Consider the following 27,030-nt stretch of genomic DNA (forward strand, 5'->3'; position numbering starts at 1 on the left):
TATCCATCTCCGACACTATAACCTATTATCTATAATAAAGTGAAAATACAGGCAATGACCATCACTATAGCAGATTATACAAAGATCTAATAGCAAGTAATACATAACAGAGACGACGGGTTTTAATCAAAAACAGACGTATTTGGCATATATAGACGACGGATTTTCAACAGACGTCGTCTATTATACGTAATACAAACGACGGTTTATGAAAAAACCGTCGTGTATAAGTAATACAATGACGGTAGTTTAAAAACACCGTCGTGTAATCGTCGTCGTACGCCTTAAAATTCGTCGTGTCTCAGTTTATTTTCAAGAACACAAAACCCATTAAGAACACAACATATATATGAAACCAAGCAAGAAACCAACATATACATGAAACCAAGCATGAAAACAATAAATCCATTCCCAATTCAACATAACATAGGGTGATTAAAAGATACGACAAAATTAAATCCATTCCCAATTCAACATAACAGATAATGTAATCCATGAACCCATTAAACAGAAAATCCATGAACCCATACCTATAAGCATTGGTGCACTTTGCACCTTCTCCAGAGCGGAAAATGACAAGATCAAATAAAGGTGTCCTTTTGCTGGAAATCATTTGGAAGTTGGTGATGTGTCTTTTTGTGTTGATTTCCAGCAAAAGTACACCTTTATTTGATCTTGTCATGAACCCATTAAACAGAAAATCCATGAACCCATACCTATAAGCACATTATTAACAGATCGCAAAGCATATACCTAAAACCCTTTAACAAAACAACCTAATATCATTCAATGAATTTACAAGGGGAAGATAGGGTTTGTACTTACAGGTTGGACGAGCTCACAGATTCGACGAGCCTGGAGAGTGCAACTTTTAATTAGAGCAGAAGTGAGAGAGCGAAATGTTATGTCGCGTGAAATCTGAAATTTTAGGTTTCAGGGATCAAAGTATAAGACTAAGAGCCAAATCTAAAAAAATTTAGGTCGCGCGAAAATTTTTAGAGCGCGCGCGTTATAAAACGTCGAAAGAAAAACCAAGGCGAAAGTTCTACAAGTACCGACGTAAATTTAATATTCCACGACGGAAACTTCATTTTTCGGATTAAGAACGTAAGGCCGTTCATTTTTCGGATTAATTTTAAATTTATTTTGAATTTTTTATATAACGACGACTGAAAAACCACGTCGGTGTTAAGAAATTAAAGACGTTGTAAATTATATAAACCGACTTACATATTAAAATAACGTCGTTTAAAGCGTAAACCATGTCGTATGTTTTACTGTACGACGTAAAATATGTATTCCACGACCCAACCACCGTCGTTAAAAATTAATACACTAAACCCATAAAATTAAATTATACAATTTAAAAAATTAAGTTTATAAAAGGTTTTATGGTTTTAAAGCCTAACATATAACATAGACTACCCAAAAATTATACTTTAAAAATAAACCCCAATAAATAACAACCCTAATCTCTAAACCCTAGACTCTAAACCCTAAACCATAAAACTAGAAGTGATTTTATGACTCATCAAAACAATTTTGTTTTGGATGGTCATTTTAAATTTTTGTTATTCAAAATGAATTTTTTCAAGGTTTATGTGGAAGAAAATATATCAATGACTTCATAGGAGTTGACTTTTCAATTTTCTGATTTATTTTATATTTATTTTGAATATTTTGATATAAAAATAATAAAATATTCTTACCATACAACAAACCACGTCGGTGTTAAATAAATTGTAGACGTTGTAAATTGTAATAGACTACTAAGTCGTTAAAATGACGTCGTTAAAATGAGAAACCACGTCGGTGTTAAGAAATTAAAAACGTTGTAAATTATATAAACCGACTTACATATTAAAATGACGTCGTTTAAAGCGTAAACCATGTCGTATGTTTTACTGTACGACGTAAAATATGTATTCCACGACCCAACCACCGTCGTTAAAAATTAATACACTAAACCCATAAAATTAAATTATACAATTTAAAAAATTAAGTTTATAAAAGGTTTTATGGTTTTAAAGCCTAACATATAACATAGACTACCCAAAAATTATACTTTAAAAATAAACCCCAATAAATAACAACCCTAATCTCTAAACCCTAGACTCTAAACCCTAAACCATAAAACTAGAAGTGATTTTATGACTCATCAAAACAATTTTGTTTTGGATGGTCATTTTAAATTTTTGTTATTCAAAATGAATTTTTTCAAGGTTTATGTGGAAGAAAATATATCAATGACTTCATAGGAGTTGACTTTTCAATTTTCTGATTTATTTTATATTTATTTTGAATATTTTGATATAAAAATAATAAAATATTCTTACCATACAACAAACCACGTCGGTGTTAAATAAATTGTAGACGTTGTAAATTGTAATAGACTACTAAGTCGTTAAAATGACGTCGTTAAAATGAGAAACCATGGCGGCTATTTAACTATACGACGTAAAATATATATTTTACGACTTAACCGCAGTCGTTACATAAACGTCGTCGATTATACCCTGAACCCTTAAGAAATTGAAGATATTGTAAACCATTAACGACTCAATTGTTCAAAGAACGTCGTCTAACTATTTTTTTTACGTCGTATTTGTTTAAAACACGCAACAACAAAATACGACGGTTATTGACTTTATTAGGTCGTTGGAAAAGTATTACACGTCGGTTAAGCAATTTGTATGTTTGTTTTTTTTTTAATTTAAGAAAACCTCAACAAATTTTTACATTACATATTATAGAGAAAATTTGTACATTATACATAAATATCAAGTGTTCAATAATTGCCCTGTTTAATAATTTGGAAAACAAACTCTGCCCATTCATTCCGGACTTCATCAATGGCTTCTTGGGGGTATGAAGCTTCCTGGTTTCCCTTGGCATACTGCATAAACAATGACTATTAGGGTTTATAAATAAAAAGAAATTCAATCACAGACGACGATATTTTTCATAACCGACGTAGTATATCCATTCAACGACGTTAATTTTACATGACCGTCGTTGATAATACAAAAAACGACGTGAAATGTATGAAGGTAATTTCTTCTTACCTTATTCTCAAACCCCAAGGAAGGATCCATGATGATGTCCCTCATGAAGCGCATTACATAATACCCGCATTCGACATTGCTGGGTTGCTTTGGTGTGCCTGAGAGAGTTTTCCAAATTACATTTTTACGTCCTGCTCGGGCTATGTGGGTATTATATATTTTTAAAGCACTGTTCACGATGTTTTTGGCCTCTTCATCGACCACACGATTTCCTGGCAGAGGATCCAGAAAATAGACGGTTTCTCTCTTTGCTCTTACAATCAGCAAAATCCAATGACGGCTGCACAAAATTAATATAAAAACGACGGTTATTTACAAAAACGACGTATTATAGTATTTCACACGACGAAATAAAGTAGATAACGACGACATTATATATTTATCACGACGATAAATAAATACCGACGTGGTTAGTAGTTTCAAACGACTAAATAAAATAAAACACCGACGTGGTTAGTTTATAAGCTGTCATTTATTGAAAATCATAAAAACAAAATCCTAAGGAGACTAACCCTGGATTGTAAGGCATCATGAAAATCTGTTCACCGTCTGTCTTCTGAAGTCGAGCTGCTACGAGTCGTGATCTTTCAGTTATTGTGCCAGAGTTGGCACTAACTGTAGCAGGGTCGATAAAGCCAACCATACTGCACATATTGGCTTTTTTCAAAACATCGTGTAAGTACCTAAACAAATAAAATAATATAAACAAGTCAGCACACAAAACACGACGGTTATGTATAAAAAAACGACGTATTATAATATTTCACACGACGTACTGAAATAGATGAGGACGTTATAATATATTTATCACGACGGTTGTTAGTTAAGACGACGTGGTTAGTTAGTTAAGACGACGCAATATATAAACCAACGAGTTATTATTTTAGAAGTACAAACCTCATATATACAGCCAATACAGTAGCTCCAATTTCTTCCATGCCTGCAAATTGTGTAATATCTTCAGGCAGGAGGAAGGTATCGCGCTCACCACCAAACACCTCCTTATCAATTGTAAATTGGACTGTCTTATCCTCAGGCAGGAGTGTCGTTTCCACAAAACGACAAAGGGTTTTTAAAGAAGATGGCGCCTCCATTTTTGAATAAGCACCAACTTCAATAACCTGTTTAAAGAAATAAAAAAAATGACGTGGTAATTCAATAAAGACGACGGTTTAAGTAATAAAACGTCGTCTTAAAAGTATTTAAACGACGGTGAAAAAACTGTCGTGGTAATTCAATAAAGACGACGGTTTTATGAATAAAGCGTCGTCTGAAACCATTTAAACGACGGTGCAAAAACCGTCGTTTAAATATTTTATTACGTCTTAAAAAAATTCCGCCGTCTAAGTTTTAAACAAACGACGGATTAAATAAAAATATCGACGTCTGAAATTTTGAAAAACAAATAAAAAAGGCAAAGTTATGTGAACATACCTTGTCGTCATGCTTTTCTTCATCTTCTTTCTCCTTTTCTTCTTCCTTCTCTTCATCTCTTTTTTCTTCTTCCTTCTCTTCATCTGGCTGATGTTTCCCCATTTTGGCAGTATCATCCTCCAAATGTAGGGATCTCACATCACCTCCAGAGCAGCTAGCTTTGTCAGACATTGGATTTTTGGGGCTTTGGCTAATTCTTGGTTTAAGCATGCTTGGATCAAAATTGGGAATTAATTGGGAAAGCTGACTCAGGAAATGCTCCCTCTCAGCCTCTACCAATTGTTTTGTCCTAGCCTCCATCCTTAAGGCCTCTTCCCTTGCCTTAGCCTCCATCTTTTTAGTCTCTTCTTGAAGGAGAACTCTTAAACTGTCCTTCAAACGGTCGTCAAAGCTCACCCTCTGTGGTTTGGGCAAATTGAAATATTGCCTTGGGGAAACACCAGCACCAACTCCCCTCACCCTGCCTGGATGCTCGGGGCCCAAAGCCATGGTCAGCACATCATTGCTGCCATCTACTCTGACTTTGCCTTCCGAGACTTGTTTCTGCAATTCATCCTAAAACAAAGATAAACAAAAAAACACACGACGGTTATTTATGTACAAACGACGTATTATATAATTTCACACGACGCAATAACGTATAAACCGACGTTATTATAACTTATCACGACGGTAGTTATACCGACGTGGTTATTTATTTAAAACGACGAAATGAATAAACAACCGACGTCTTATGCTATAATTAAAGATAACAGAGTAGTGATTCCTATTTAGACCGTTAACGACGTTTTTAAAAAATTTTCGACGTGGTAATATCATTCACACGACGCGAAAATGAACCACCGACGTCTTATGCTGTAATTACAGAAAACATAGTAGTGATTCCTATTTAGACCTTTAACGACGTTTTTAAAAACTTTTCGACGTGGTAATATCATTCACACGACGAAAAATATAACATACGACGTAATAAGAATAATTCACAGTTTAATAAAAATTTAAAACAGAGTGATAGTAGGCTTACAATTAATTTTGCTTTCTCTGCCACCTTTGGATCAGGGATGTTACCATGTTTGTCCTGTCTAGCTCTCTTCCATAAGGTAGATCGATCAATTTCTACCCCAGGCATGGTTTCCTCCAATTGATCCTCCAATCCAGCATATCCTTTTCGAGACAATCGATGATTGTACTCGAGTTTCTCCCTAATCTGTGCATGTTGAGAATGCACAGACTCAAAATCTTTGGATAGCCTTGAAGCTACAAAGGCATCCCATTGTGCTTTCTCTATGAATTTATATGTTTCAGGGGGTTGGCTTAATTTCTCCCTGTCATTGGTGTATGGAAGGATATAATGCCTCGTTAGTGTAGACTTGAAATCCTTCCATTTCTTGGAAGCAGAAGCTAAAACAGAGGTCTTGCCCCCTTGGCCTACGACAAAAGCCATGTCAACTGCTTCCCAAATCTGCTCCTTTATATCCTTGGGGATTTGGGACCATTTCTTGTCCACAAGTGGGATCCTGGAGCGTGCCAACACACCAATATACGACTGCATCTCAATATGTGCTTGGCCAACACCTTTCCCCCTTTTATTGTACTCAACAATTGGCCTCAGTTTCTGAAGCTTTCTCTTCACAACACGAGGCATTGTGCTCATACCTCGACCAGTCTTTGAATCATCTGAGATTGTTGTCTGGCTGGTTTGTTCTATCTCAGCAGATGATGAAGCAAACTTCATCTTCTTCGAAGACTTCATCTCCTTCGAAGACTTATCTTGAGGAGCTATCATTCCAAGCTTCTTGGAGCCAGAATCCTTAGTTTGTTGTTGAGAAACCATTTTAACAGACAAAACTGCAAGTGAAAATATTTCAGGAAAACATTAAGAACACAAACGACGGTATTAAAAAAATACGACGTATGATATGATTTTAGACGACGCAATGAAATAATCTCAGACGTAATAAATGTTTAAAACCATTATTTATATAACGTCGTGGTAAATATGTTCACACGACGTCAATAGTAATACACCGTCGTGGTAAAACTATTATTTATATAACGTCGTGGTATTTATGTTCATACGACGTCAATAGTAATACACCGTCGTGGTATTAACATTCACACGACGTAAAACAATAAGATATTTTTCGTCTATATTAGATACCAACCCTAGTTTCTTTTTCTTTATATTTTATCAAATAAGGGAAAAACAAAAACCATTGTTCAGAGAAATCAAACCTGCAATTAAACAAGCATATAAAAAAAGACTATTATTTTAAAAACAACTTTGTCAATTTTCAGACGACGCTAGAACAACTGACGAACCGTCGTGGTCTACCGTCGTCTTATTTAGTTGAGGTAGTTGTCTTCAAAGTTGGAAACTTTCCCTCTTTGTCTGTATATTTTATCAAACTTGGAAAGAAGTAAAATGATTTTGGCCAGAAAAAAGGTAAAAAGATTTTTCAAACAAAAAACGTATGAGCATGCAAAACAGTAACCAAAATAGTGAAAATGAAAGCTTACCTTTTGCGTGCAATGAAAGCAAGAGGAAGATGATCGATGTTTAAGTTCAGAGACGACGAAGAAGACGAGAGGAAGACGATGAGAAACTCTGACAATGCTCTGACAAGGAAAAAAGACGAAAAGGTTTCTCTGGGAGATTGAAATTTTTAATCGGGTTTGGAAACAGTGCATGTGTAAGTCGAAAAGTTGCTTACATATAAAACCATTTCAAAAAAATAATACGGCGGTTACATTTAACTACGTCGTTTTTAACTAAAACGACGCAATATTTTTCATTCGACGTGGAATCATTTCATTTAACGTCGTTAGGTTTAATATAACCGACGTGGATTTTAATTTTTAAATTATGAATAGAATTTTTTTTCCCGTGACCTTTCAGTTTATTTTTCAATTACAGTGCGTTATAAATAGAGTTTTTTTTCCGGAGGAAATTTAAAACGAAGGAAATTAATATTCTGCAATATGTAAAGTTTCTTTTTTGGATGACAGATTTAAATAAAATAAGAATATAAAAACAACAAATGTGTAAGTCAAGTAGACGAAAAGTTGCTTACATATAAAACCATTTCAAAAAAATAATATGGCGGTTACATATAACTACGACGTATAAATTACAAAATACGACGGTACATTTAACTTCGGACGTGGTAAATAAATACGACAGTAGTTTGTAGGTACCGTCGTAGTAAACTCAAAAATTAAAGTACATAAGTAATAACTCGCGTCATGGTATATTATTTAACACGTCGTTTTTATTAATTTACCGACGTGGATTTCTGTAATATACGTCGATCATACCGACGTTGATTTTACAATTTAAACGGCGGTTTGTTTGTAAGGACCGCCGTTGGTTTTAAAAATTTATTCTATAAATTTGTCGCTTTCATTCATTTTCGGTTTACATTTAAGGTTCCAAGTTCTTCCTCTCTCAGTCTCTCATGTCTCAAAGATAATAATTTGGATGTTTTCTCAAAGAGAAATTGAGCTTACTCGCATCAAATATATGTCCACAAGAAGAAGCTTGTCAACTAGCCTTCTCACTTCCTTGATCAAGCCTGATAGGACACTTAGTGCTTCTGAATACTCCTTGCTTTCCATCAAAAGAGATGCAAGCCTGGCCTCCACTCGCTGTCGAAGGAAAGTTCGCTTCTCAGGGAAATCTGAAGATCAGATGTGCCTGATCCTCTGCTTGATTTTCTTGCCTAAGAAGATCCGTCGGATTTATTGTGATAGCCTCTTCCTTTATCCGTAGAGCTTCAGAAGAAGAAGATGGGTTTCAAGAATGCGATAAAGAATAGAAATGGCTTCAGATGGCCTCTAAAGCATGAGCAATTGAATCAGTAGTTTCTGGGAGATATGATGAAGACATTGTCAATGCTTTGAACTACACAAGTCCTGCAGAAAGATATGTTAAAGAAACTGAAACAACGGCGGTTTTCTGTTCTACCGTCGTCTTTTCTCGTCGTCTATATTAAGTTACGATGGCGGTAGATTTATAATTACCGACGTAGATTATTTTGTTAAACGTCGTTAAGTGTACTACAACCGACGTGGATTTTAATTTTAAATTATAAATGGAGTTTTTTTTCCCGTATTCTTTCAGTTTTAGTTTTCAATTCCAAAGCGTGATAAATAGATTTTTCTTTCCCGAGGAAATTTAAAATGAGGGAAATTAATGTTCTAGAATTTGTAAACTAACACGACGCAATATTTGCAAATCTGTGTCATCTGTTAAGATTATGATGTGGAACAGAGTTCCATCTGGTAAGATTTCGTAACCCTTGGGATCTCAGACAAAACTGATTATGTCGGCGGTGTTCTATATAAACCGTCGTGGTTATTTCAATTCTTGTCATTAAGTAGATCTACCGACGTAGGATAAGAAAATCAAAGAAAAAAATTGTTAACAAAAATTCTTATTAAGACGACCGTTAAAATTAAAGGTACGACGTATAAAATGAATAAATACGACGATAAATTTTATTGTACGATTTAAAGATAACGTAGTAGAACTATACGAGAATGACGTCGATATATTTATATTTTCCGTCGTTGTAAATTAATTTAATACGGCGATATTTTGTATTTTAAAGCCGTGGATTTGTTTGTAATTATACGGCGTCTTATACGAAAACCTCGTCGTGTTATTTTATGAGTAAAAACGGCAGTTTTTATTGAAATCGTCGTCTTTACTTTCTACGTCGGTCGATTCATAACTTCTGCCGTTCTTTGTTGGCATTGATTTTACACTGAGGAAATCTGTTTCAAATAGACGTCGGTTGTTTAATTATGTACGTCGTTGTTTTTGAACAGCCATTTGAAACTCCATTTTTTAGTTGTCTAAGGTTGTATTACACGACGGTGTTTTTAGAACCGTCGTCTTTTTATAAACCACGACGGTTTTCACTTAGACCGTCGTTGTTTTCTGGTCGTCTTTTTCACTTTTTGTAGTAGTGTCTCATTGTATTTTAATGATTCCAATGTATATTTTTTAGGTAGTCCCTCGAAACGAGATGCTTTAATGATTTCTAATTTGTTCCACTTTTTTGAAATAATGATATTTGAATAAAGACTTAAAATATAGATGGTTTGAATCGTTGAGGTAGAAACTTAAATAGTTTGTTAGAGATAAAGATTCCCCTAACTACTGTTTTGTAAGAGAGTTAAGCGCTCTCATATGAAAAAAACTGAATCTGTTGTAATATTAACTCAACAAAGCTAAGAAAACATGAGAAGCAAATTTTCATCCTTTTAGTTTTTATAGCAAATTTGTTGAGAGTATTTATTCCGCGTTGAAAATGGAAAACTTGGCATAACATTTTAATGTTGTGTTAGTATGAAATTGTGTTGGCATTTCCTAGAACTTAATTAGTATTGGATTGGAAGTGTCAATTAGTTGTAAGGTTGAAGCAAAATTACTGTTTCCGGTTTCCAGAAACTATAGGATGAAAACAGCAATTTTGCTTTAACCTATGAGTCATTTGATCTGAAGGGTAAGACATCATTTTTCATGTATTCATGCTATGAAGGTTTTTTTTAATGTCTGATATGATTTTAATTCATGATCTTCCTTGATTTTAGATCAGTTAGAATTCATTTAGGAGTTTTTCTTTTTGGGAAAGTTTTGACCCAAATCAATTTGATTTTCCTACTTTCCTGTTTTAACATTCCCTTGATTTTCTAACTTGTTTTGGTTGCTTAGAAATCTACTTATCAATTATATCATAATATCAAGGAGTCAAGATGCTATTAATAGTTGACCTAAATATAGAAGGATTCCTTTGATATTGTGATTGGTCAAAATCTTCTTTCTTGAGCATCTTTCCTGAGTGCTTGGTTTACACATGATTTTCATTTAGAATAGGAAATATTCTATTGTGATTTTTGCCAAGCCTTGAAGAGTGGAGATTTGGTTTAAAATATAAGTTCCTTCCTGTGAAGAAAACTTCTATAAAAACAAGGTTTTAGGTTTTCTTTTAGATAGCTTTCGAACAATAATTTTGTGTGCTTAAACGTTTAAGAAAACTGCGTTTTTATTTAAGATAAATCATCAAGTGGTTCATGTTTACTTGGTGATTTATCAAACACTTTTATCATTCACATTGCATTCATTTGCATGTACGGTGACTCATATGGTTAAGGGCACCAAGACCGTTGTGATGGTTTTTCTCTGGTGAGCTTAAATCAATCGTCACCATTATCAGATTCAACATAAAGAGAGTTGGAAGAACTCCGGCGAGCTTGAAGTAATCGTAACAAGTATTGCGTTTAACATAAGGAGTGTCGAATATCATCCAGTAGCAAAAGTTGAGTTACAAAGAAGTCAGTAAACATTATCTAGAATGTGTCTAGGTTAAGTGTGTGAGTACTTCTTGTAATCATTGTTCTATAGTGGATTTGCCTTGGACTATCAGGTTCCGTGAATTCTCCCCAGAGATGGAATTTTACCACATAAAATATTTTCTGTGTACTTTCTGTTTTTACGTTATAAACTATAGATGATTGATACATCGTATCAATCCCTTTGGAGTGTTTTATTTGTATTACCGTATTACTCTTGACTACTCAAAACACAGACTTTACTCTTTTAGTATTTTAAGTCATCATACAGGTATTTTCAATTGGCATTAGAGCTAGTCGCTAGACACACTTAGCGAGATTCGAAATATTGTAGGATGGATCGTGCTATGTTAAGACAATTCAAGAGTTTTCCTAAGAATCGAAACTCTAAAGATCAAGACTCGCAAAACAACTCAGGTATAAATTTTGGGAAAATTAGAAATATTTATAATACTGACGTTGTTTCTAAATCTTGCAGGTCAAATGACAAGAAACATTCAAAAGGAAAAGTCAAATGCTTCGAATGTGGAGGTTATGGTCACATATCTTCTGAATGTGCTAACACTTTGAAGAAGCAAAAGGATGGGAAGAACAAAGCATCGAATACAACTTGGAATGATAGTGAATCGGAATACGAGAATGATGAAAAGACGGTTGCACTCATAACCACAGTTAGCTTGAATGAATCACATGAGGATGATGATAGTGAAGATTGAAAATTGAATTTATCATGAAGAAATACGATGACTTGCTCGTTGTCTCACTAAAACTCAATAAACAAAATGTCAAACTCGTCAAATTTGTTGCTGAGTTTAAGTTGGAAAATAGCAGGATTGCAAACGAGTTTCAATTCCTTGAAGCATATTTTGAAAAGGTAAGTGCAAATTTTCATCCTTTTATGTTTTTATAGTGATTTTGTTGAGAATACTTATCCAGTGTTGAAAATTGAAAACTTAGCATAACAGTTTAATGTTGTTTTTTGTTTTGCATAAACTCCCATCAATTTGCCCCCAAAAAAAAAAAAAAAACTCCCGACAAATGTGTGGTATTCAAGCTACCTCTCATTTCCAAACTTCCATCATCTATTATTATCGAAACCTTATCCTATATCCTCATCCTAAGCTTTTAGTTGAGTTGGTGTGAATGATCATGATGAATTTTCGTTTCAGTTTTACGTACAGCACGCCATTAAAGTGATTGATTGATTTTATTTTTTTGTCATAAAAAAAACTTTAATCATGTTGAGGTGAGGTCCTTCCAGTTTTGGTAGAGGCCAGAGCCATGTGGCACAAGCACAAGAGAGGTGATAGATTTGGGGAATATACGAACAAAGAAGTCCTGTTCTATCAGTCCTCATTCACAATATTGAGGACACGTTTTCGATTGTTTTTCTTTTTAATTTTTCAATAGCGGGAAAAGCATGAAGGTGAAGAAATGGAGACATAAATTTGAAATTGATAGTCGTGCTCGTGGTCCAGACAGTCGTACGATGGAATTCAGAAATAGCAATCTGCAAAAACACATTGTGAACAATGTTGCAAGGAAAGTCTTCCCACTCGGGTCATTGGCCCCATGTCTCACAATGGAATTAAAATATATAAACCATTCTTATATTTTATTTTTTTAAACTGACAGGCCATCATTCTTAAATATATATTTGTTTGTTGAAATGGAAATAAGAATGGGAATAAAGATGGAACGGAATCAAGTCATAATTTAATGGAACTAATTTCATTGTTTGGTTTGCAAATTGGACGATGTGGATTGGATATATATATATATATATATATATATATATTTATATAGTGAGTTTCCATTGAAAAATCTTTCAAATAAGTTCTTGAAATATCGTATTTATTGATTTTGTAGAACACAATTAGATATCTAAACGGTTTCCGATTTGTCTAATTTTTGCAAGAATGATCTTTGAATAAAAGGTTGACACAATTAGATGTCCAATTTTCAGAGACATAAGGTTTCCTCTATTTTATCTTTGTTTTGTAATGATTTTCCTCTACCCATCACAGGCAGATGCGTCTAGGCATCATATCTCCATATTCGTTTTGGTGTCGGATCTTTACCATCATCACTTTATCAGTTTCTTTATGTTTGGAATAAGTCTCAGAGACTTTTTAGGTTTTGTGTTGTTTTCACCTCACTTTCTGTAAGAGTTTTTCATTTATCTTTTGTGAGAGTTTTCCACCTTTCATTTGTGAGTTTAATTTGTATTGTTATGGTTTGATTTTTTCAAACTTTATCTATTTTTTATTATTCTGAGTTTGCTGCCTTAATTGGGATACCTATTTCAGAGCTTCTTCAATCATGCGTGATCGTTAGTAAATGAGCCTTAAATTGTCTTAATTTTGATGTTAGATCCTTCAATTATTGTAATAATCCTTTGTAGTTAGTTTATATTGGTCTTTTGTGGTTAGTGACTTTTGACTGAATTATAAATACAATCCTAGAATTATAAAAAAAAAAAAAAAGTTTTCTAAACGTGTAGCACGTGAGCCCGAATCCCATCTATCAACAATTAAAGTGAAGATGGCTTTATTTGTCTTCTGGTCTCGTTCAGTAGGGCCATCTGTTGGCGTGACTTGTGGATATTGACTTACTTTCCTTACACACCAAGAATTCCTATTATAATTGTAATTGATTTACTTTAATTTCTGATTTCCTACTGCAAATAGATTTAGGAATTTATTATTTACTTGCCTATTTAGGTTTCGTTGTATTATAAATATGACCTCCTACAAGGAGAAGAATACACAGAAAATTCCCACAAACAAATATTCTCTCAATAGTTTTTCATATTTTAGCATGGTATCAGAGCCAGGTTCGATCTAGGGACTTGTGCTTGTGTTCTTCTTGAAATTTAAGTGCTCTTCTCCCCCCTTAAGAGGGGGGAGGGGGAGTGAAAGGGATATGTTTATTGACCTATCCCAATTACCTTGACATATTTCCATGAAGATGTTGCTTATTTCTTGACTCCGACGACCCCTTCTCTTCAAGGGGAGAGGAGGATTGAAGAGAAGTTGTGTATGAGTGAATTAGCTAAAGTTTATATGGAAGAATTTATTGTTGCCATTGTCTCTACTGCCGTGCTCATGGGGTTTTGGTGTTCTGCCTTACCTATTGCCGTGCTCACAGGGTTTCTGTGTTCTGCCTTACCAATTGCTGTGCTCACACAGTTTCTGTGTTCTGCCTTACCTACTGCCGTGCTCACAGGGTTTCTGTGTTCTGCCTTATCTACAGCCGTGCTCACAGGATTTCTGTGTTTTGCTATGTGCCCTATTTTTTAGGGTTTGCTCTTGTGTTTCCGCTGTAAACTTTGTTTTAGTTTGTCACTTGTTTCACTCGTGGTTGACTAAAAGATCTTCTCTACAATTGTTACTTCTCAAGTATGGTGTTCTGTGACTCGCTTGTCAAGTTGAGCGTGCGAAATATCTTTGCCCAACTTGAGGGGAAGTGTTGGCGAGTCCTCACTTAGTTAGAATTTTGGTTACTTACCAATTATATTTTGTCCTATTGTAATAGAGATTATTTTATTTAGTGTTATGGGGGTTGATGATTTTTTCAACCCTCATGGAGGTAGCACCACCGACTCATTCTCTCATTCTCCACCAACCATCGTTGAGTTGAGTGCCCAGATGGCTCCGCTCCTACAGATGCAGACTTTGACCCCGAACCCGATCCAGAATCAGGATCCTCTTTTGACGACCCCGACCCCGACCCCGACCTCGACTATGATGACGACCACCCAGACCCCGACCCCGACTATGACGACGACGACCCCGACCCCGACCCCGACCCCAACCCCGACTCCGAAGACGACCCCGACCCCCACTCCGATGATGACCCCAACCCCGAATTTGTCTCTGATTCAGACCTGATCCCGATTTCGACTCCGACTCCGGCCTTGACTCAGGCTCAGATTCCGATCCTAATTCCTACTCAACCTGTATCCTATGCATCTTCCGCTGCACATATTATGACTTCTCGACTAACGACCCCGACATATGGACCAGATTGCGCATTTTGTGAAATCCGAGGATCAATTGGCGGATATTTTGACAAAGGCGATTTCCAGTAAAGCATTCCACAATTCACTAGATCAGTTGGGCATTGGCGACATCTATGCACCAACTGAGGGGGAGTGTTGGCGTGACTTGTGGATATTGACTTACTTTCCTTACACACCAAGAATTCCTATTATAATTGTAATTGATTTACTTTAATTCCTGATTTCCTACTGCAAATAGATTTAGGAATTTATTATTTACTTGCCTATTCAGGTTTCGTTGTATTATAAATATGACCTCCTACAAGGAGAAGAATACACAGAAAATTCCCACAAACAAATATTCTCTCATAGTTTTAATATTTTAGCACCATCTACTGTCTTCACAAGGGTGCAAGAGTCAATAAAATGAAGATGCCAATTTTTTCTACACTTTTTCCTCTTTTTATGGAAAAAGAAAATCCAACTTCTTTTAGCGTATTAATCTTCCAAAAGAGAAGACAAATGGATTGCTTGAAGAACTCATTACCTTCTAGCTCTTTCATTTTTTTTCCTTTGCCGGGCCACGCTACTCTGCTGGCACAGGTAGGGGAAGATGTCTCCAGCTCTCCTTTCCAATGTCTCCATCCATGCATGATGATGAGTTATGTATTGAGTATCTTCCAACTTTACTTGATTGCATTCAAATGGGAGAGAGAAAAGATGGTGCCTAATTTACCATTATGTATCGCATGCCTTTTTTTTTTTTGGTGGCGTTGATGTACTTCTGTTGAGAGAGAAAAGATGGTGCCTAAATTATTTTTCCAGGCATGTACAATAATTTATAATAATTTACCTATCTTTTTAAGTAAACTATTTTTTAGGTATCTATATTTTCCAGGTAAATTAATTTTTAGTTTATTTATTTTTTGGTCAATTATTTTCACCGGCATGCACAATAATTTACCTATCTTTGTAGGTAAACTATTTTTGTTGTAGCATCTTTTACCTATATTTTCCAAGCAAATTAATTTCCAGCTTATTTATTGTTTGGTAAATTATTTTTTCTAGGCATGTACAATAATTTACCTATCTTGTTGTACAATAATTTAGCATCTCTGTACTTTTGTTGTAGCATCTCTTACCTATATTTTCCAAGAAAATTAATTTTCAGGTTATTTATTTTTCCAGGTGTGTACAATAATTTACAATAATTTACAATAATTTACCTATCTTTTAAAGTAACTATTTTTTAGGTACCTATATTTTCCAGATAAATTAATTTTCAGTTTATTTAGTTTTTGGTAAATTATTTTCACAGACATGTACAATAATTTACCTATCTTTGTGGGTAAAGTATTTTTTAAGTACCTATATTTTACAGGTAAATTAATTTTCGGGTTATTTATTTTTTAGGTGAACTAATTTTCAGGTTATTTATCTTTTTGGTAAATTATTTTCCAAGCATGTGCAATAATTTACCTATCTTTTTAGGTAAATTATTTTTCAGATAATGTACCTACAAAATTTAATATCTATTTCATGCATATTCTACCTTGTTCTAACATTAACTCCTTTTTTTTTTCAAGTAAATAATTTACCTCAATTTAACGGATCTGGATCCTTCACTTGAATTTTCTCTGTCATGATTTACTTGACTTTTGCTCTCAACATAGTACCTTATTTAAATTTCATCCAAGGGGCTTGACAGTTCACATATTTTCATTTTTGGACCACACTACAAATATTTTTTTGGTCAATGGTCCAGGGTGCAATTAGTCTTTCCCGTTACAGGCATGTGCAGCACGAGGGAGCAAAATCGAACAACCACATCATTTTATAGTTACCCTTTTCTAATCTATGTCTCCTTTTTCAACGCATAGTCTCTCTCTCGATTTCTCTCTGTTTTCCCCTTTCCTTTATTTTATTTTCCATTTTTAAATTAACGCTTCTTCAATCCTTTCTTATCTTCAAGAGCTTTGTCCTTTATTTATTACCAAAAAACAAAGAGCTTTGTCATGTACGATTTAGGCTGTGCTTTCTGGAATCTATACTGCTTTTTGGCAATGCCTATTACGATTTAGCAGCTTTGGCAGAAGATGACAGCCAAAACATCAAATGCGTGACTCACTAAAGACTGTCAAAATCTACAGTCTATTTTTTGGACACAAACTGATTTCATTAGGAGCCCCAAAATAGGTGTAGAAAGACACAGTACAGTCAGTCATAAAGAGAGACAATAAGACCATAATGACCGAGACAGAACCACTAGACCTCCACCGCCTTAGCACCAAATACCAATCGGAGTTGCTGCATGAGCAGCTCGATTCTTCTCACGAGGGATCCAACTCCACTCAAGATTGTTGAAAAAAAGCACTTGCTCTTCTAATCTCCAGGATCAAAGGGAAAATTGTCCAGATTCTATTCACATCACCACCCTTGACCCCATCATACAGTATACTTTATGTGTACGTAATTTGCGCCATAATATTTTAAACTATCTTTAAGTTCTGATCCTATGAACTTGTGTTTGAAAAACAAATCTCCCTATGATTTGGAAAGTAAAACCCAATATTTTATTCATGGTGATTAAAGATCCGTAATGGTATCTAATTTGTTCCAACTGTTGTTATTTTCACAATCTAACAGTTTCGCAAACGTCAGAGACGTTTTATGATAAAAAAAAACCTTCAAAAAATTTAAGATAAATTTACCTATTTGTAAAATAACTTAATCATCTCTATATCTCAACTACTAATGGTTAACAAAGAGAATTTTCTTGAATTAATAATTAAATGGTATTTTAAGAATAATGATGTGCGGACAAAATAAATTATGTTATTTTAAATTTACATGATGAGTGATAAGATAAAATGTATGAAGAAAATAAAAAGAGATGAAAATAGCAGGACTCCTTGTTCAAATTAATCAAAGTAAAAGTAGAAAAAGACGTGTAACCTAAAGAGTTGAACATGGACGACAAATGAATTAATGAGAACAAAACATACACATCCCCCAAGTAGAAAAATAACATGGAAAAGAAAGCACCACAAGTGGAACAACTTTATAGAAAACCAAAAATATCTAAAGCACAGTAACTAATTATAATGATCCAAATATTTTTTTTTTTTTTCCGAAAGATGATCCAAATAAATGGACAAGTAAAGAAAGTACAATTTTCATTAAACTAAGAAATTTTTTTAAAAAAAGAAAAAAAGAAAAAAAAAAGAAGTTAAAAAGTCATTGTAGGTGCTGCATATTGCACTTTTGTTCAGTCTAGAAAATGCACTTTAGATGTTCGACGAAAAGCCTAAATAAAATCTGTGTTGCGTTGCGCTGCTATGTGTAGTGAGCCTATTTTTTTTATAAAAAAAAATCCCAGCCAAAAGAATGTTGTTTTAGACCAGAATTTAAATAAATTAAAAAATAAAATAAAATAAAAAAAGGAAACCTGGGCTGCTATTTCGTGGGCTTTAACCTATTTATATTTAGGGCCTACATATAAAAGAACATAAAGACTTTTGACTCTAGGGCTTTTAACAACAAAACTTTCTTCTTATTCTACAACAATTGTAGGTTATTTGTAATGCTATTTTTTTTTTCTATGACTTATGAATGATATTGGTATTGTTTAAATTATAAAGATATTTGATTGTTAATTTTTATATATAGAGCTTTTAGTCTTTCAAAATTACATATCCACTAAAAAATTTATAGATCCCCCAAGTAAGTGAGTCAACCGTGGTGGTGAGTGGCCATGGATCCACAATGTTGAAAGTACTCGACGACTTCAACGCATAGAAGAACTTGAGGGAAAGGAATTCAAGTGCACATTCCAAGTGCTGCTGGAGTGGAGAGGTCCATGAGACCCTGAAAATGCCCCGTCTGTCCACGCACCATGGAGAAATACGAATGTGATGCCCACCAAAGTGTGTATCTTTACGTTCATATAAATAAAAAATAATGAATGTATAATAAATAAATAAAAGGGATGCACTAAACTTTTTCGTCATCGACTATATATGTTTTCCTAGATTTTATTTTAAGCCCCTTGAGTTTCAATACTAATGTTAAGCACGCACACCATGAGAATCCCTTCCATAGGTACATCCAAAAAAGTTGGAACCTTTTTCTTTTCTCAAATTACTCACTTGTTTTGTTCCCCGTACTTGCTTATTATTGTTAGACCCAAAAACGAAAAACCATGCCGTGTGTGTGAAGATTGCTACGTTTTCAGTTGTTGTCACGAGAGTGGCTCCCATGGCAATAGCAACTTTTATCTTCCATTCAACTGAAAAAAAAACATCTTACGGGTTCGTTGGCATACCAGTTGTGCAGGGACTTGGATTGGATCCGCAAAGTCTTATCCTATCTGCTATGCGGTTTAATTATAACCAGACATTTTTGTTTTCTTTATATATAATTTTGTGTTCTTAATCTTTTTCATACACTATAAAAAAAAGTGACAATAGTTACCATTTTGTCACCAATTTTGGTGACTATTGTGGGGTTACTAAAGGCTTTAGTCACATTTTTTTTTACTTTTTTAGTGACTAAAAAAGCTTTTAGTCACATTTTTTGCTTTTTTTAGTGACTAAAACCTTTAGTAACCCCCACAACAGTCACCAAAGTTGATGACAAAATAGTAACTGTTGCCACTTTTTTTTTATTTTTTATTTTTTATAGTGATATACATGTTTTCTTTTATAAAAAATATTTAGGACAAATACTCTTAATCATTAGAACTATAATAAATTCCTTGTCGTTCAATAGGTGTTTATCTACGTTCATAAATTGGATCCCCAAAGTCTCATCCAATCTATGTGGTTTAATTGAAAACAATACTACATTAATTTCTCATCTAATTAGAAAAGACATGAAAATTGGTTTTTTCATGAATTCCTTTATGGTGAACCGAAATTCTGGTCAGAAAGCTAGAGAGATTTTTGTGGTTGTGACTTTGTTTATGAGAATGTCTCTGTCCGGTGTCACGCCATGACCTAAATCTCTCTTCTTGGTTTTGCAGCACGTGATCAGTTGAACAGTGGCATTGATCATCCAACTTTCAACATACATCTTATTTCATATTTTTTTGTTAACTTTTTTCATTAATTTGATTCCATTTCCATTCATCCTTTTTATGGTTGAAGTTTTTTTAAATTTATCTACAGGCCTAGCTGGTACAATATAGTTAGGTAGGGCTTCGACTATCGAGTCTAGAATTGTTATGATGTTGCTGGATAGTAGTGTGGTAGGGTCTCTATGTTTTATGTATATCTTTTTTCATGGAACCGTTATCGTCTGATAAATCATAAATTCATGAAGTAAAACGAGTGTCTAATAATTGATTATGGACGAAAAAAGCTATATCAAATTAAAATTACTTGTATGATGACTGATAATGTCTAGAGGAAATCGAATATGCCAATTTAAAATTATAATAAATAAATATAAATAAACTTTTAATTATGCATTCTCCATGTTAATTAATCTTTTAATTAAGCAGCTATGGGTTCATGGTTTTGAGAGCAAACTTCAAAATCTGTAAAGCTCATTTACCTAAACCCTAAACCCTTTTTAGAGAGGCATGAGCAACACGAGGGTTGATCTACTTTGCACATGTGGATGAAATTGAATTACCATAATTGCTTTTCTTTAGATTTTTCCACTCCATGTCGCTTTTTTAAAAGCAAAAGGTCCCCTCCCTCTCTAGAGAGAGATCTCTCTCCTTTTTTTTAATTTTTTTTTATAAATAATTTTTTTTTTAAATTGTCTAATTTGTGATTTCCAAACAAATTTATTATGTTGAGAGAACGAATGTTAAAAATTTATTATTTGTCTCGCCCAATTGATTTTGGATGCCCCTATTTATTATGTATATGAAATATTAGATGCTACGTAGTACTTATTTAACTGAAGAGTGATCCATCATCTCAATTAAAAGACCTTGTTATCACTTAGAGCATCTACAATTATGTTTTTTATTTTTTAAATTAAAATTGAGTTAAAAACACATAAAAATTATTTTTAGCATTTTTAAAAAAATTTGAACTCCGATCATACTCCCTAGTTTAGGGAGTCCTAAATACTATAATTATTTTTAAATTCAATAGAATTGGTCAATCACTATATAAAAAAATAAAATAATATTTATTAAAATTTTAAAATATGCCTAAAACAAAGCAGCATTAAATTATAGGGAGACACTATGAGTCCTTTCTCACTCCTCATATTTTAAGAGGTGTATAAAAAGCATGATTGAAGTATTTTTCCAATTTCTTAGTAAAATTTGTCTAAAAAGGCGATTTAGGGAGCCCATTGTGAATGCTCTTATATAAAACATAATTTTTGTATTAGATTATTTATAATCAACAAAAAATTAATTGGAATAAACCAAAAAAAAATGATGAGTTGAGTTTTGAGGTGAAGAATGTCTTCCCATGTGCTTCCAAGTTTTACATCATCTCTTTGGTCTTCACTCAGCAAATTATTGCCCTGCTTTGCTTTCTGTTATGTTCGAAATTAGTCTTTCGTCCAAAAAAAAAAAAAAAATGTTCGAAATAAGTCTCTATCTTCAAGAGTATTATCCTTTGGAATCTACTTTTAGCCTAGGCAATGCTTATTATGATATGACTATTTATAGACCACTTTATCAATTTTTTAAATATTAGTGGAGTCCACCAATATAATTGATTCGGCATTTATTAAAGAGTTGTTACACAATGTGATTTATAAATGTGATATTCTTAGCATTTTTTCATATTATAATACTTATCAGGTTTGGTAGAAGATGGTCCCATTCACATTGACATTTGTGGCATTCGTGACACTTGGTAAATCAAACTATGTAAACATCACATGTGAATCACTAAATAAAATTATCATTATCTACGCGTTCACGTTTTTAACTTTATCTAAATAAAAGTAGACAAATGTTGATATATTTGCATCCAAGAGAGTGATCCACACACCCACATGCTTTTCACATATCCAACAGAGACTTAAAACAGAAGCAAAACAACTAAAAGAATTAAAGGGGAGAAGCTCAGCATGTTCATGTGACCTCATTGTAGGGCAGCAGTTCCTTCCTCAACAGAGACCAAGAAAGGGGCACCTTTTTTTTTTTCTTTTTTCTTTGAGAAACTTGAAGAATTTACTTCTTAATTGCAAACAAGGATGCTCTTCAATATAATACAAAGTGACTTTCTGGAGGACGCCAAAAAAAGGGTATTTTGTCATTCAGAATATGATGAAATTATAAGCGTGTTTAGCCAACTTTCAAACAGGAAAGATCCAAGTATCCTTTCTGCAAAACAAATAAAATAAAAAGGTTAACAAGACATAAACCTAGCTGATAATTTATTTCTTCATTGTAATATGCATAAAAAGTATGGAAGACAATATTGCATCTCATCAATCTAGATGCTTCTACAGGTCCTTGTTGGGAAATATCTCAATCCAAATTCTACACGTGGAAATATTTTATTGAGCTGGACCACACTTATATGCTACCGTCCAAAGTAAACATGGCTATAAATAGAGGCACTGGGAAGCACTAAACTGCACAGCCATCGGTTCATATAAGCCATAAACCATCTTTCTGTTTTCTTCTACCATTAAGCCTTTTTCCAAGAGTTGTTAAACCTGTAAGCCATTTCCATTCACCATGCTAGGCATAGCACAAAATGCGGTGAGCAAGGTGACCTCAGCAGTCACCAACACTGCTCACCACATTGAGGGTGAGCTGAGTCTCTTTACCATGTCTGACAACAAAATTTTGGAGCTCATTTATGCAACCCATGTTCATGAGGATGACTCGTTCGACGTTGACTCTCTTTTCTTGGTCACTGAAAACATCATCAAGCGTTCAACTCAGATCGTTGATAGCATTGTGCAGGTATGCTGCTACTCGTCTTGTCTTGTATTTTTTTTTTTTTAATAATCTTTTCTATTAAGAGGGGCGATAGCATACTAAACTTACACACACTACACGGATGGTAGGACTCGAACCTAAGACTTTGCCTGAAGGAATAAATACTTCATACCACTACACTAGTGAGTCCTTTGCGTCTTGTATTTTTATTATAAGAGAAATACTAGCTATTTCCATTTTCAACATTTAAGTAAATGTCTTTATCTTTTTACTTTAATTTATTTTTATATTACTCCATTTACTTAAGTTTACAATGTAAATAAGAAAGTATCCCCCATTTAGATTCAAATAAAAATACTAGAAAATCAAATTCCTACCAAATCAAAATATGAAAAATCGGTTTTAGTGCAAAATACGATTTAGGCTAAAAATAATGGCTCATTAAGTCAATATATACTTCATACTAAAATCCCATAAAATCAAGTTTTCTTATTTGATGTGTAAGGAATAAAAGCCGTAAAAAATTATCTTGAGAAAATGATTATTCTGAAAATCTATTTTTCATACTTAATCAATTTTACACATCCGTTAAAAAATTTCTGGGTCTGCCACTGACTACAATCATTAAGACACGTGTTGGTATCTAGGGCCATAGCTTGCATTCGTCTTAGTGGTGATGTTGATTTATTTTTATTTCTTACAAGTACTTTGATTTTCATATGGTTGAGTTATGAGTTGGCGTTGTCCTACTTTAATGGCACGAGAAGAAATGAGGATTGGACAATTTCTTTAAATACAGGACAAGTAAATGGGACAATTAAGTCGTTTGAGGCACCAATCTTATTGGGGTCCCGGTCCCCAACATGACAGCTTCTTTTGTAGTTGTTTCTGAAAGTTGAGTAATCGCACCAAATTTAACCCAAAGTCACCCTAATCATCATGCTACATTATTGCATGGTCCACCCATGTAATTTGGTTTTCTAAACTAATAGCTTTTTGGTCTTCAAGAGAAGGGGAATGGGGTCCACATTTTTGCAATGCCAGGAAACACAACCAAAAAAAAAAAAAAGCAAAGATTAATTTTCTTTTTTCTTTTCTCTGAGGTCAGAATATTTTATACTGTTTTGGGAAACTATTTTGACAGAAATGTCTCTTAACTTTTTCTTCAAGAAATTTTTTTTTTTCTTTTCTCTCAAGTGGGATATGGAGAATATTGTCAAAATTTTATTTTGGGACTTCAAAATAAAAACTGTGTCAGACAGAACCATTTGTAAATGCTCTATCTCATATCTATATACAAACTTATTTCCCAAACAAAATGAGTTCAGTTTTAGTGCCTGAATGTAGATATTATTGAGCTGGACAACTTGGTTTGACTATCGCTTGAAGTTTAGACCATCGCTTGTACTAAAAAAAATTAGATATGATTTACCTGAATAATTTGTGGATAATATGATCAGCCTCTCCAGTCTCCGTTAGTGTCAATTTAATTTTAAAAGTAACCTGATTATATTGTTAGAAGAATTAGAAGTAATCTGGACTTATCACTTTGTTGAGCTTTTTGAGTGTTAGAACACTGCCATTGTTGATTACTTGTGAATTTGTTGCAGGGCACCCAAGTTCACGTTGACACCATAGATGAGAAGCCCCCCAAAGCCAGCTTCAGCTCCCCATTGTGCACTCTTAAGTCCATTGGCTGCGAGGTCATTAAATATCACATAGCCTAGTAATTAATTCTTAATTCTCATTTTTTTAACTTTTCCGCATAATTCCTATAACTAATCTGCTATATTTGTTAATTCAGATGTCATGCAAGCCTCCAGGTGAAGAGATTTCCCACAAATCAACACTAGCAATACTTAACAAGGTTTCAAACTATTCATGGGAATCCAAGGCAGTGCTGGCCCTTGCAGCCTTTGCTTTGGAATATGGAGAGTTCTGGCTGCTTGCCAAGATTCATCAATCTGACCTCCTTGCCAAGTCTGTGGCAATCCTTAAGAGAGTGCCGGTGCTTCTGAAGCCTGCGGATCTCCAGAAGCGCAGGCAAGCGGTTGTGGAGCTCAACGTTCTGATCAAGACCACATTGCAAGTGATTGAGTGTATCTTTGAGCTGGAGAAGCTTTCTACTTATGATCCAAAGGATGTGCCAGCACTGGCAATTGCAATGGATCATATCCCTGTGGATGTCTATTGGTCTATCATAACTATTGTAGCTTGTGCCACTAAGATCACCCTTCTCACTAGTGATGAGTAAGTTCATGTCTATACAAGTTATAGTCTTTGTTTAAGGAACTCGTATTGGTACTCCAAAAAGATCATCCTGCACTCCCCATTTTTAAAACACAAGAAAGAAATTGCCCTTGGAGAAGTGCAAGATGAGTTCCTTGAACAATATGCAAGAGATTTTATTGGTACCACTTTATGTATATGACTTTGGTTTACTTTGGTGCAGGGAGAAACACTATGACCTGTCCCAATTTGCTCAAAAAATCCACTACATCCTTAACAAGCTTAAGATACAATTGTTGATCTGCAAAAAACAAATTGGTGGGTATTAGTTTATTTATATCACTCACTACTTGTATATGTTGCACTATATATTCGGCGTTGTTGAAGACTAAAGTCTGTTCTCTGTTTTCTGTTTGAAACAGAGGAGGCAGAGACCTATCGAAAGTTGAGGAAACTTTTTCAGACCCCTGCCGAAGTTATGGAGGTTTTCAAGGCCCTGATTTTCACCAAGGATACTGTGCAGCCAATCATTGATGGTTCTACTAACAAAACGGTTTGCTCTCATAGCACATTTCTTATAAATTAATTTAACCATTGCTCTTTGTAGTTTGGCACTTAATTTTGCCATTGTGCCTAATTGTTGAAACAGGTTAACATTGATGTGCTGAGGAGGAAGTATGTGCTGTTGTTCATCTCCACCCTGGACATTTCTGATGATGACATTTCGATACTCAAACCGGTTTATGAGGGAACAAAGAAAGAGGATAAGTATAAGATTGTGTGGATCCCCATTGTGGAGCATTGGACTGATGAGCTACGAAAGAAGTTCGAGCTCTTGCGGGCCAAGATGCCGTGGTACACGGTGCAGTATTTTGCACCTGTAGCCGGCATCAGGTTCATCAAGGAGGAGTGGCACTTCAAGGGTAAGCCTGCAGTGGTGGTGATGAACCCACAGGGCAAGGTGGAAAACACCAATGCCCTCCACTTGATTCGGATTCATGGAATGAAGGCCTTTCCTTTCCACAAAGGGATAGAAGATAAAATCACAAATGACAGAGAATGGATCACCCCCATTGTGAATGATATTCACCCAAGCATACAGACCTGGGTAATTAAATTAATTTTTACATCTGCATGCATTTTAACTCAAGTTTTACAATGTGCACAAATAAATTCATGGTTCGATTTAACTTGTAACATATTTGATTTGATCCATTGACAGATCAAAGAGGAGAAGTTCATTTTCTTCTATGGAGGCAAAGACAATGACTGGATCCAGCAGTTCACAAAGAAAGCAACCATCATTGCAAATGATCCCTCCATAAAGGACTTAAAGATCAACATTGAGCTGTTCTGTGTTGGGAAGAGCCCCAAAGGAGGGGAAGACCTTGGCGTTCTTGGGCGCTTTTGGAACGGCATAGAGAGCTTGTTCTTCACCAATGTCAACAAGCAAACTGACACTGTGACCAAAGAAATCCAAAAGCTGCTTTCCTACAAAAACGAGAGTGGATGGGCCGTGCTTAGCAAAGGGTCTACCGTGGTGGTGAGCGGTCATGGCTTCACAATCTTGAAAGTGCTTGATGACTTCGACACATGGAAGACCTTCATAAAGGAAAAGGGATTTGAACTTGCGTTCAAAGCACACTATGAGAAGGTTATTCAGACAATGAAGCACTGCAGCCGCCTGGATATCCCAACTGTTGCTGGGAAGGTGCCTGAGACCATGAAATGCCCCGAGTGTCCTCGCACCATGGAGACATATGTGAGCTACAAGTGTTGCCACACTGATGGTCCCATTAACGCACATCACTAAAGCTCTTGTTTCTGCTGAGTTTATGAGGGCATCAGATGCCATAGTAATACTATGAGAATAAGTATTATGCTTTCTTGTTTTGGTTTCTACAATAATCATGGGCAGTTCATTACTTTGGTTTGGTAATGTGATGTCCAACAATGTGAGTATGAGTCTGAGTCTGAGTGTTGTGTGTGCATCCAGTATTGCAAATGTAATGTTCATCTTTGTTGTTGGATATTGTCATGTTATGTGATCGGCCACAACTTTTTCATCA

The 27,030-nt window shown here is 34.6% G+C and overlaps 1 protein-coding gene across 1 annotated transcript; it reads left to right on the top strand.

Moving 5' to 3' along the window:
* On the top strand, window positions 22,411-27,030 carry LOC18788268 (protein SIEVE ELEMENT OCCLUSION B). The gene is made up of 7 exons (XM_007226915.2): window positions 22,411-22,756; window positions 24,343-24,435; window positions 24,537-24,982; window positions 25,185-25,279; window positions 25,384-25,514; window positions 25,611-26,069; window positions 26,184-27,030. Exons 1-7 carry the CDS (start codon window positions 22,526-22,528, stop codon window positions 26,772-26,774), a joined length of 2,046 nt encoding a protein of 681 aa, XP_007226977.1. The 5' UTR covers window positions 22,411-22,525; the 3' UTR covers window positions 26,775-27,030.

This window comes from Prunus persica, chromosome G1 (assembly GCF_000346465.2).
Source record: "Prunus persica cultivar Lovell chromosome G1, Prunus_persica_NCBIv2, whole genome shotgun sequence".
Lineage (NCBI taxonomy): Eukaryota > Viridiplantae > Streptophyta > Magnoliopsida > Rosales > Rosaceae > Prunus > Prunus persica.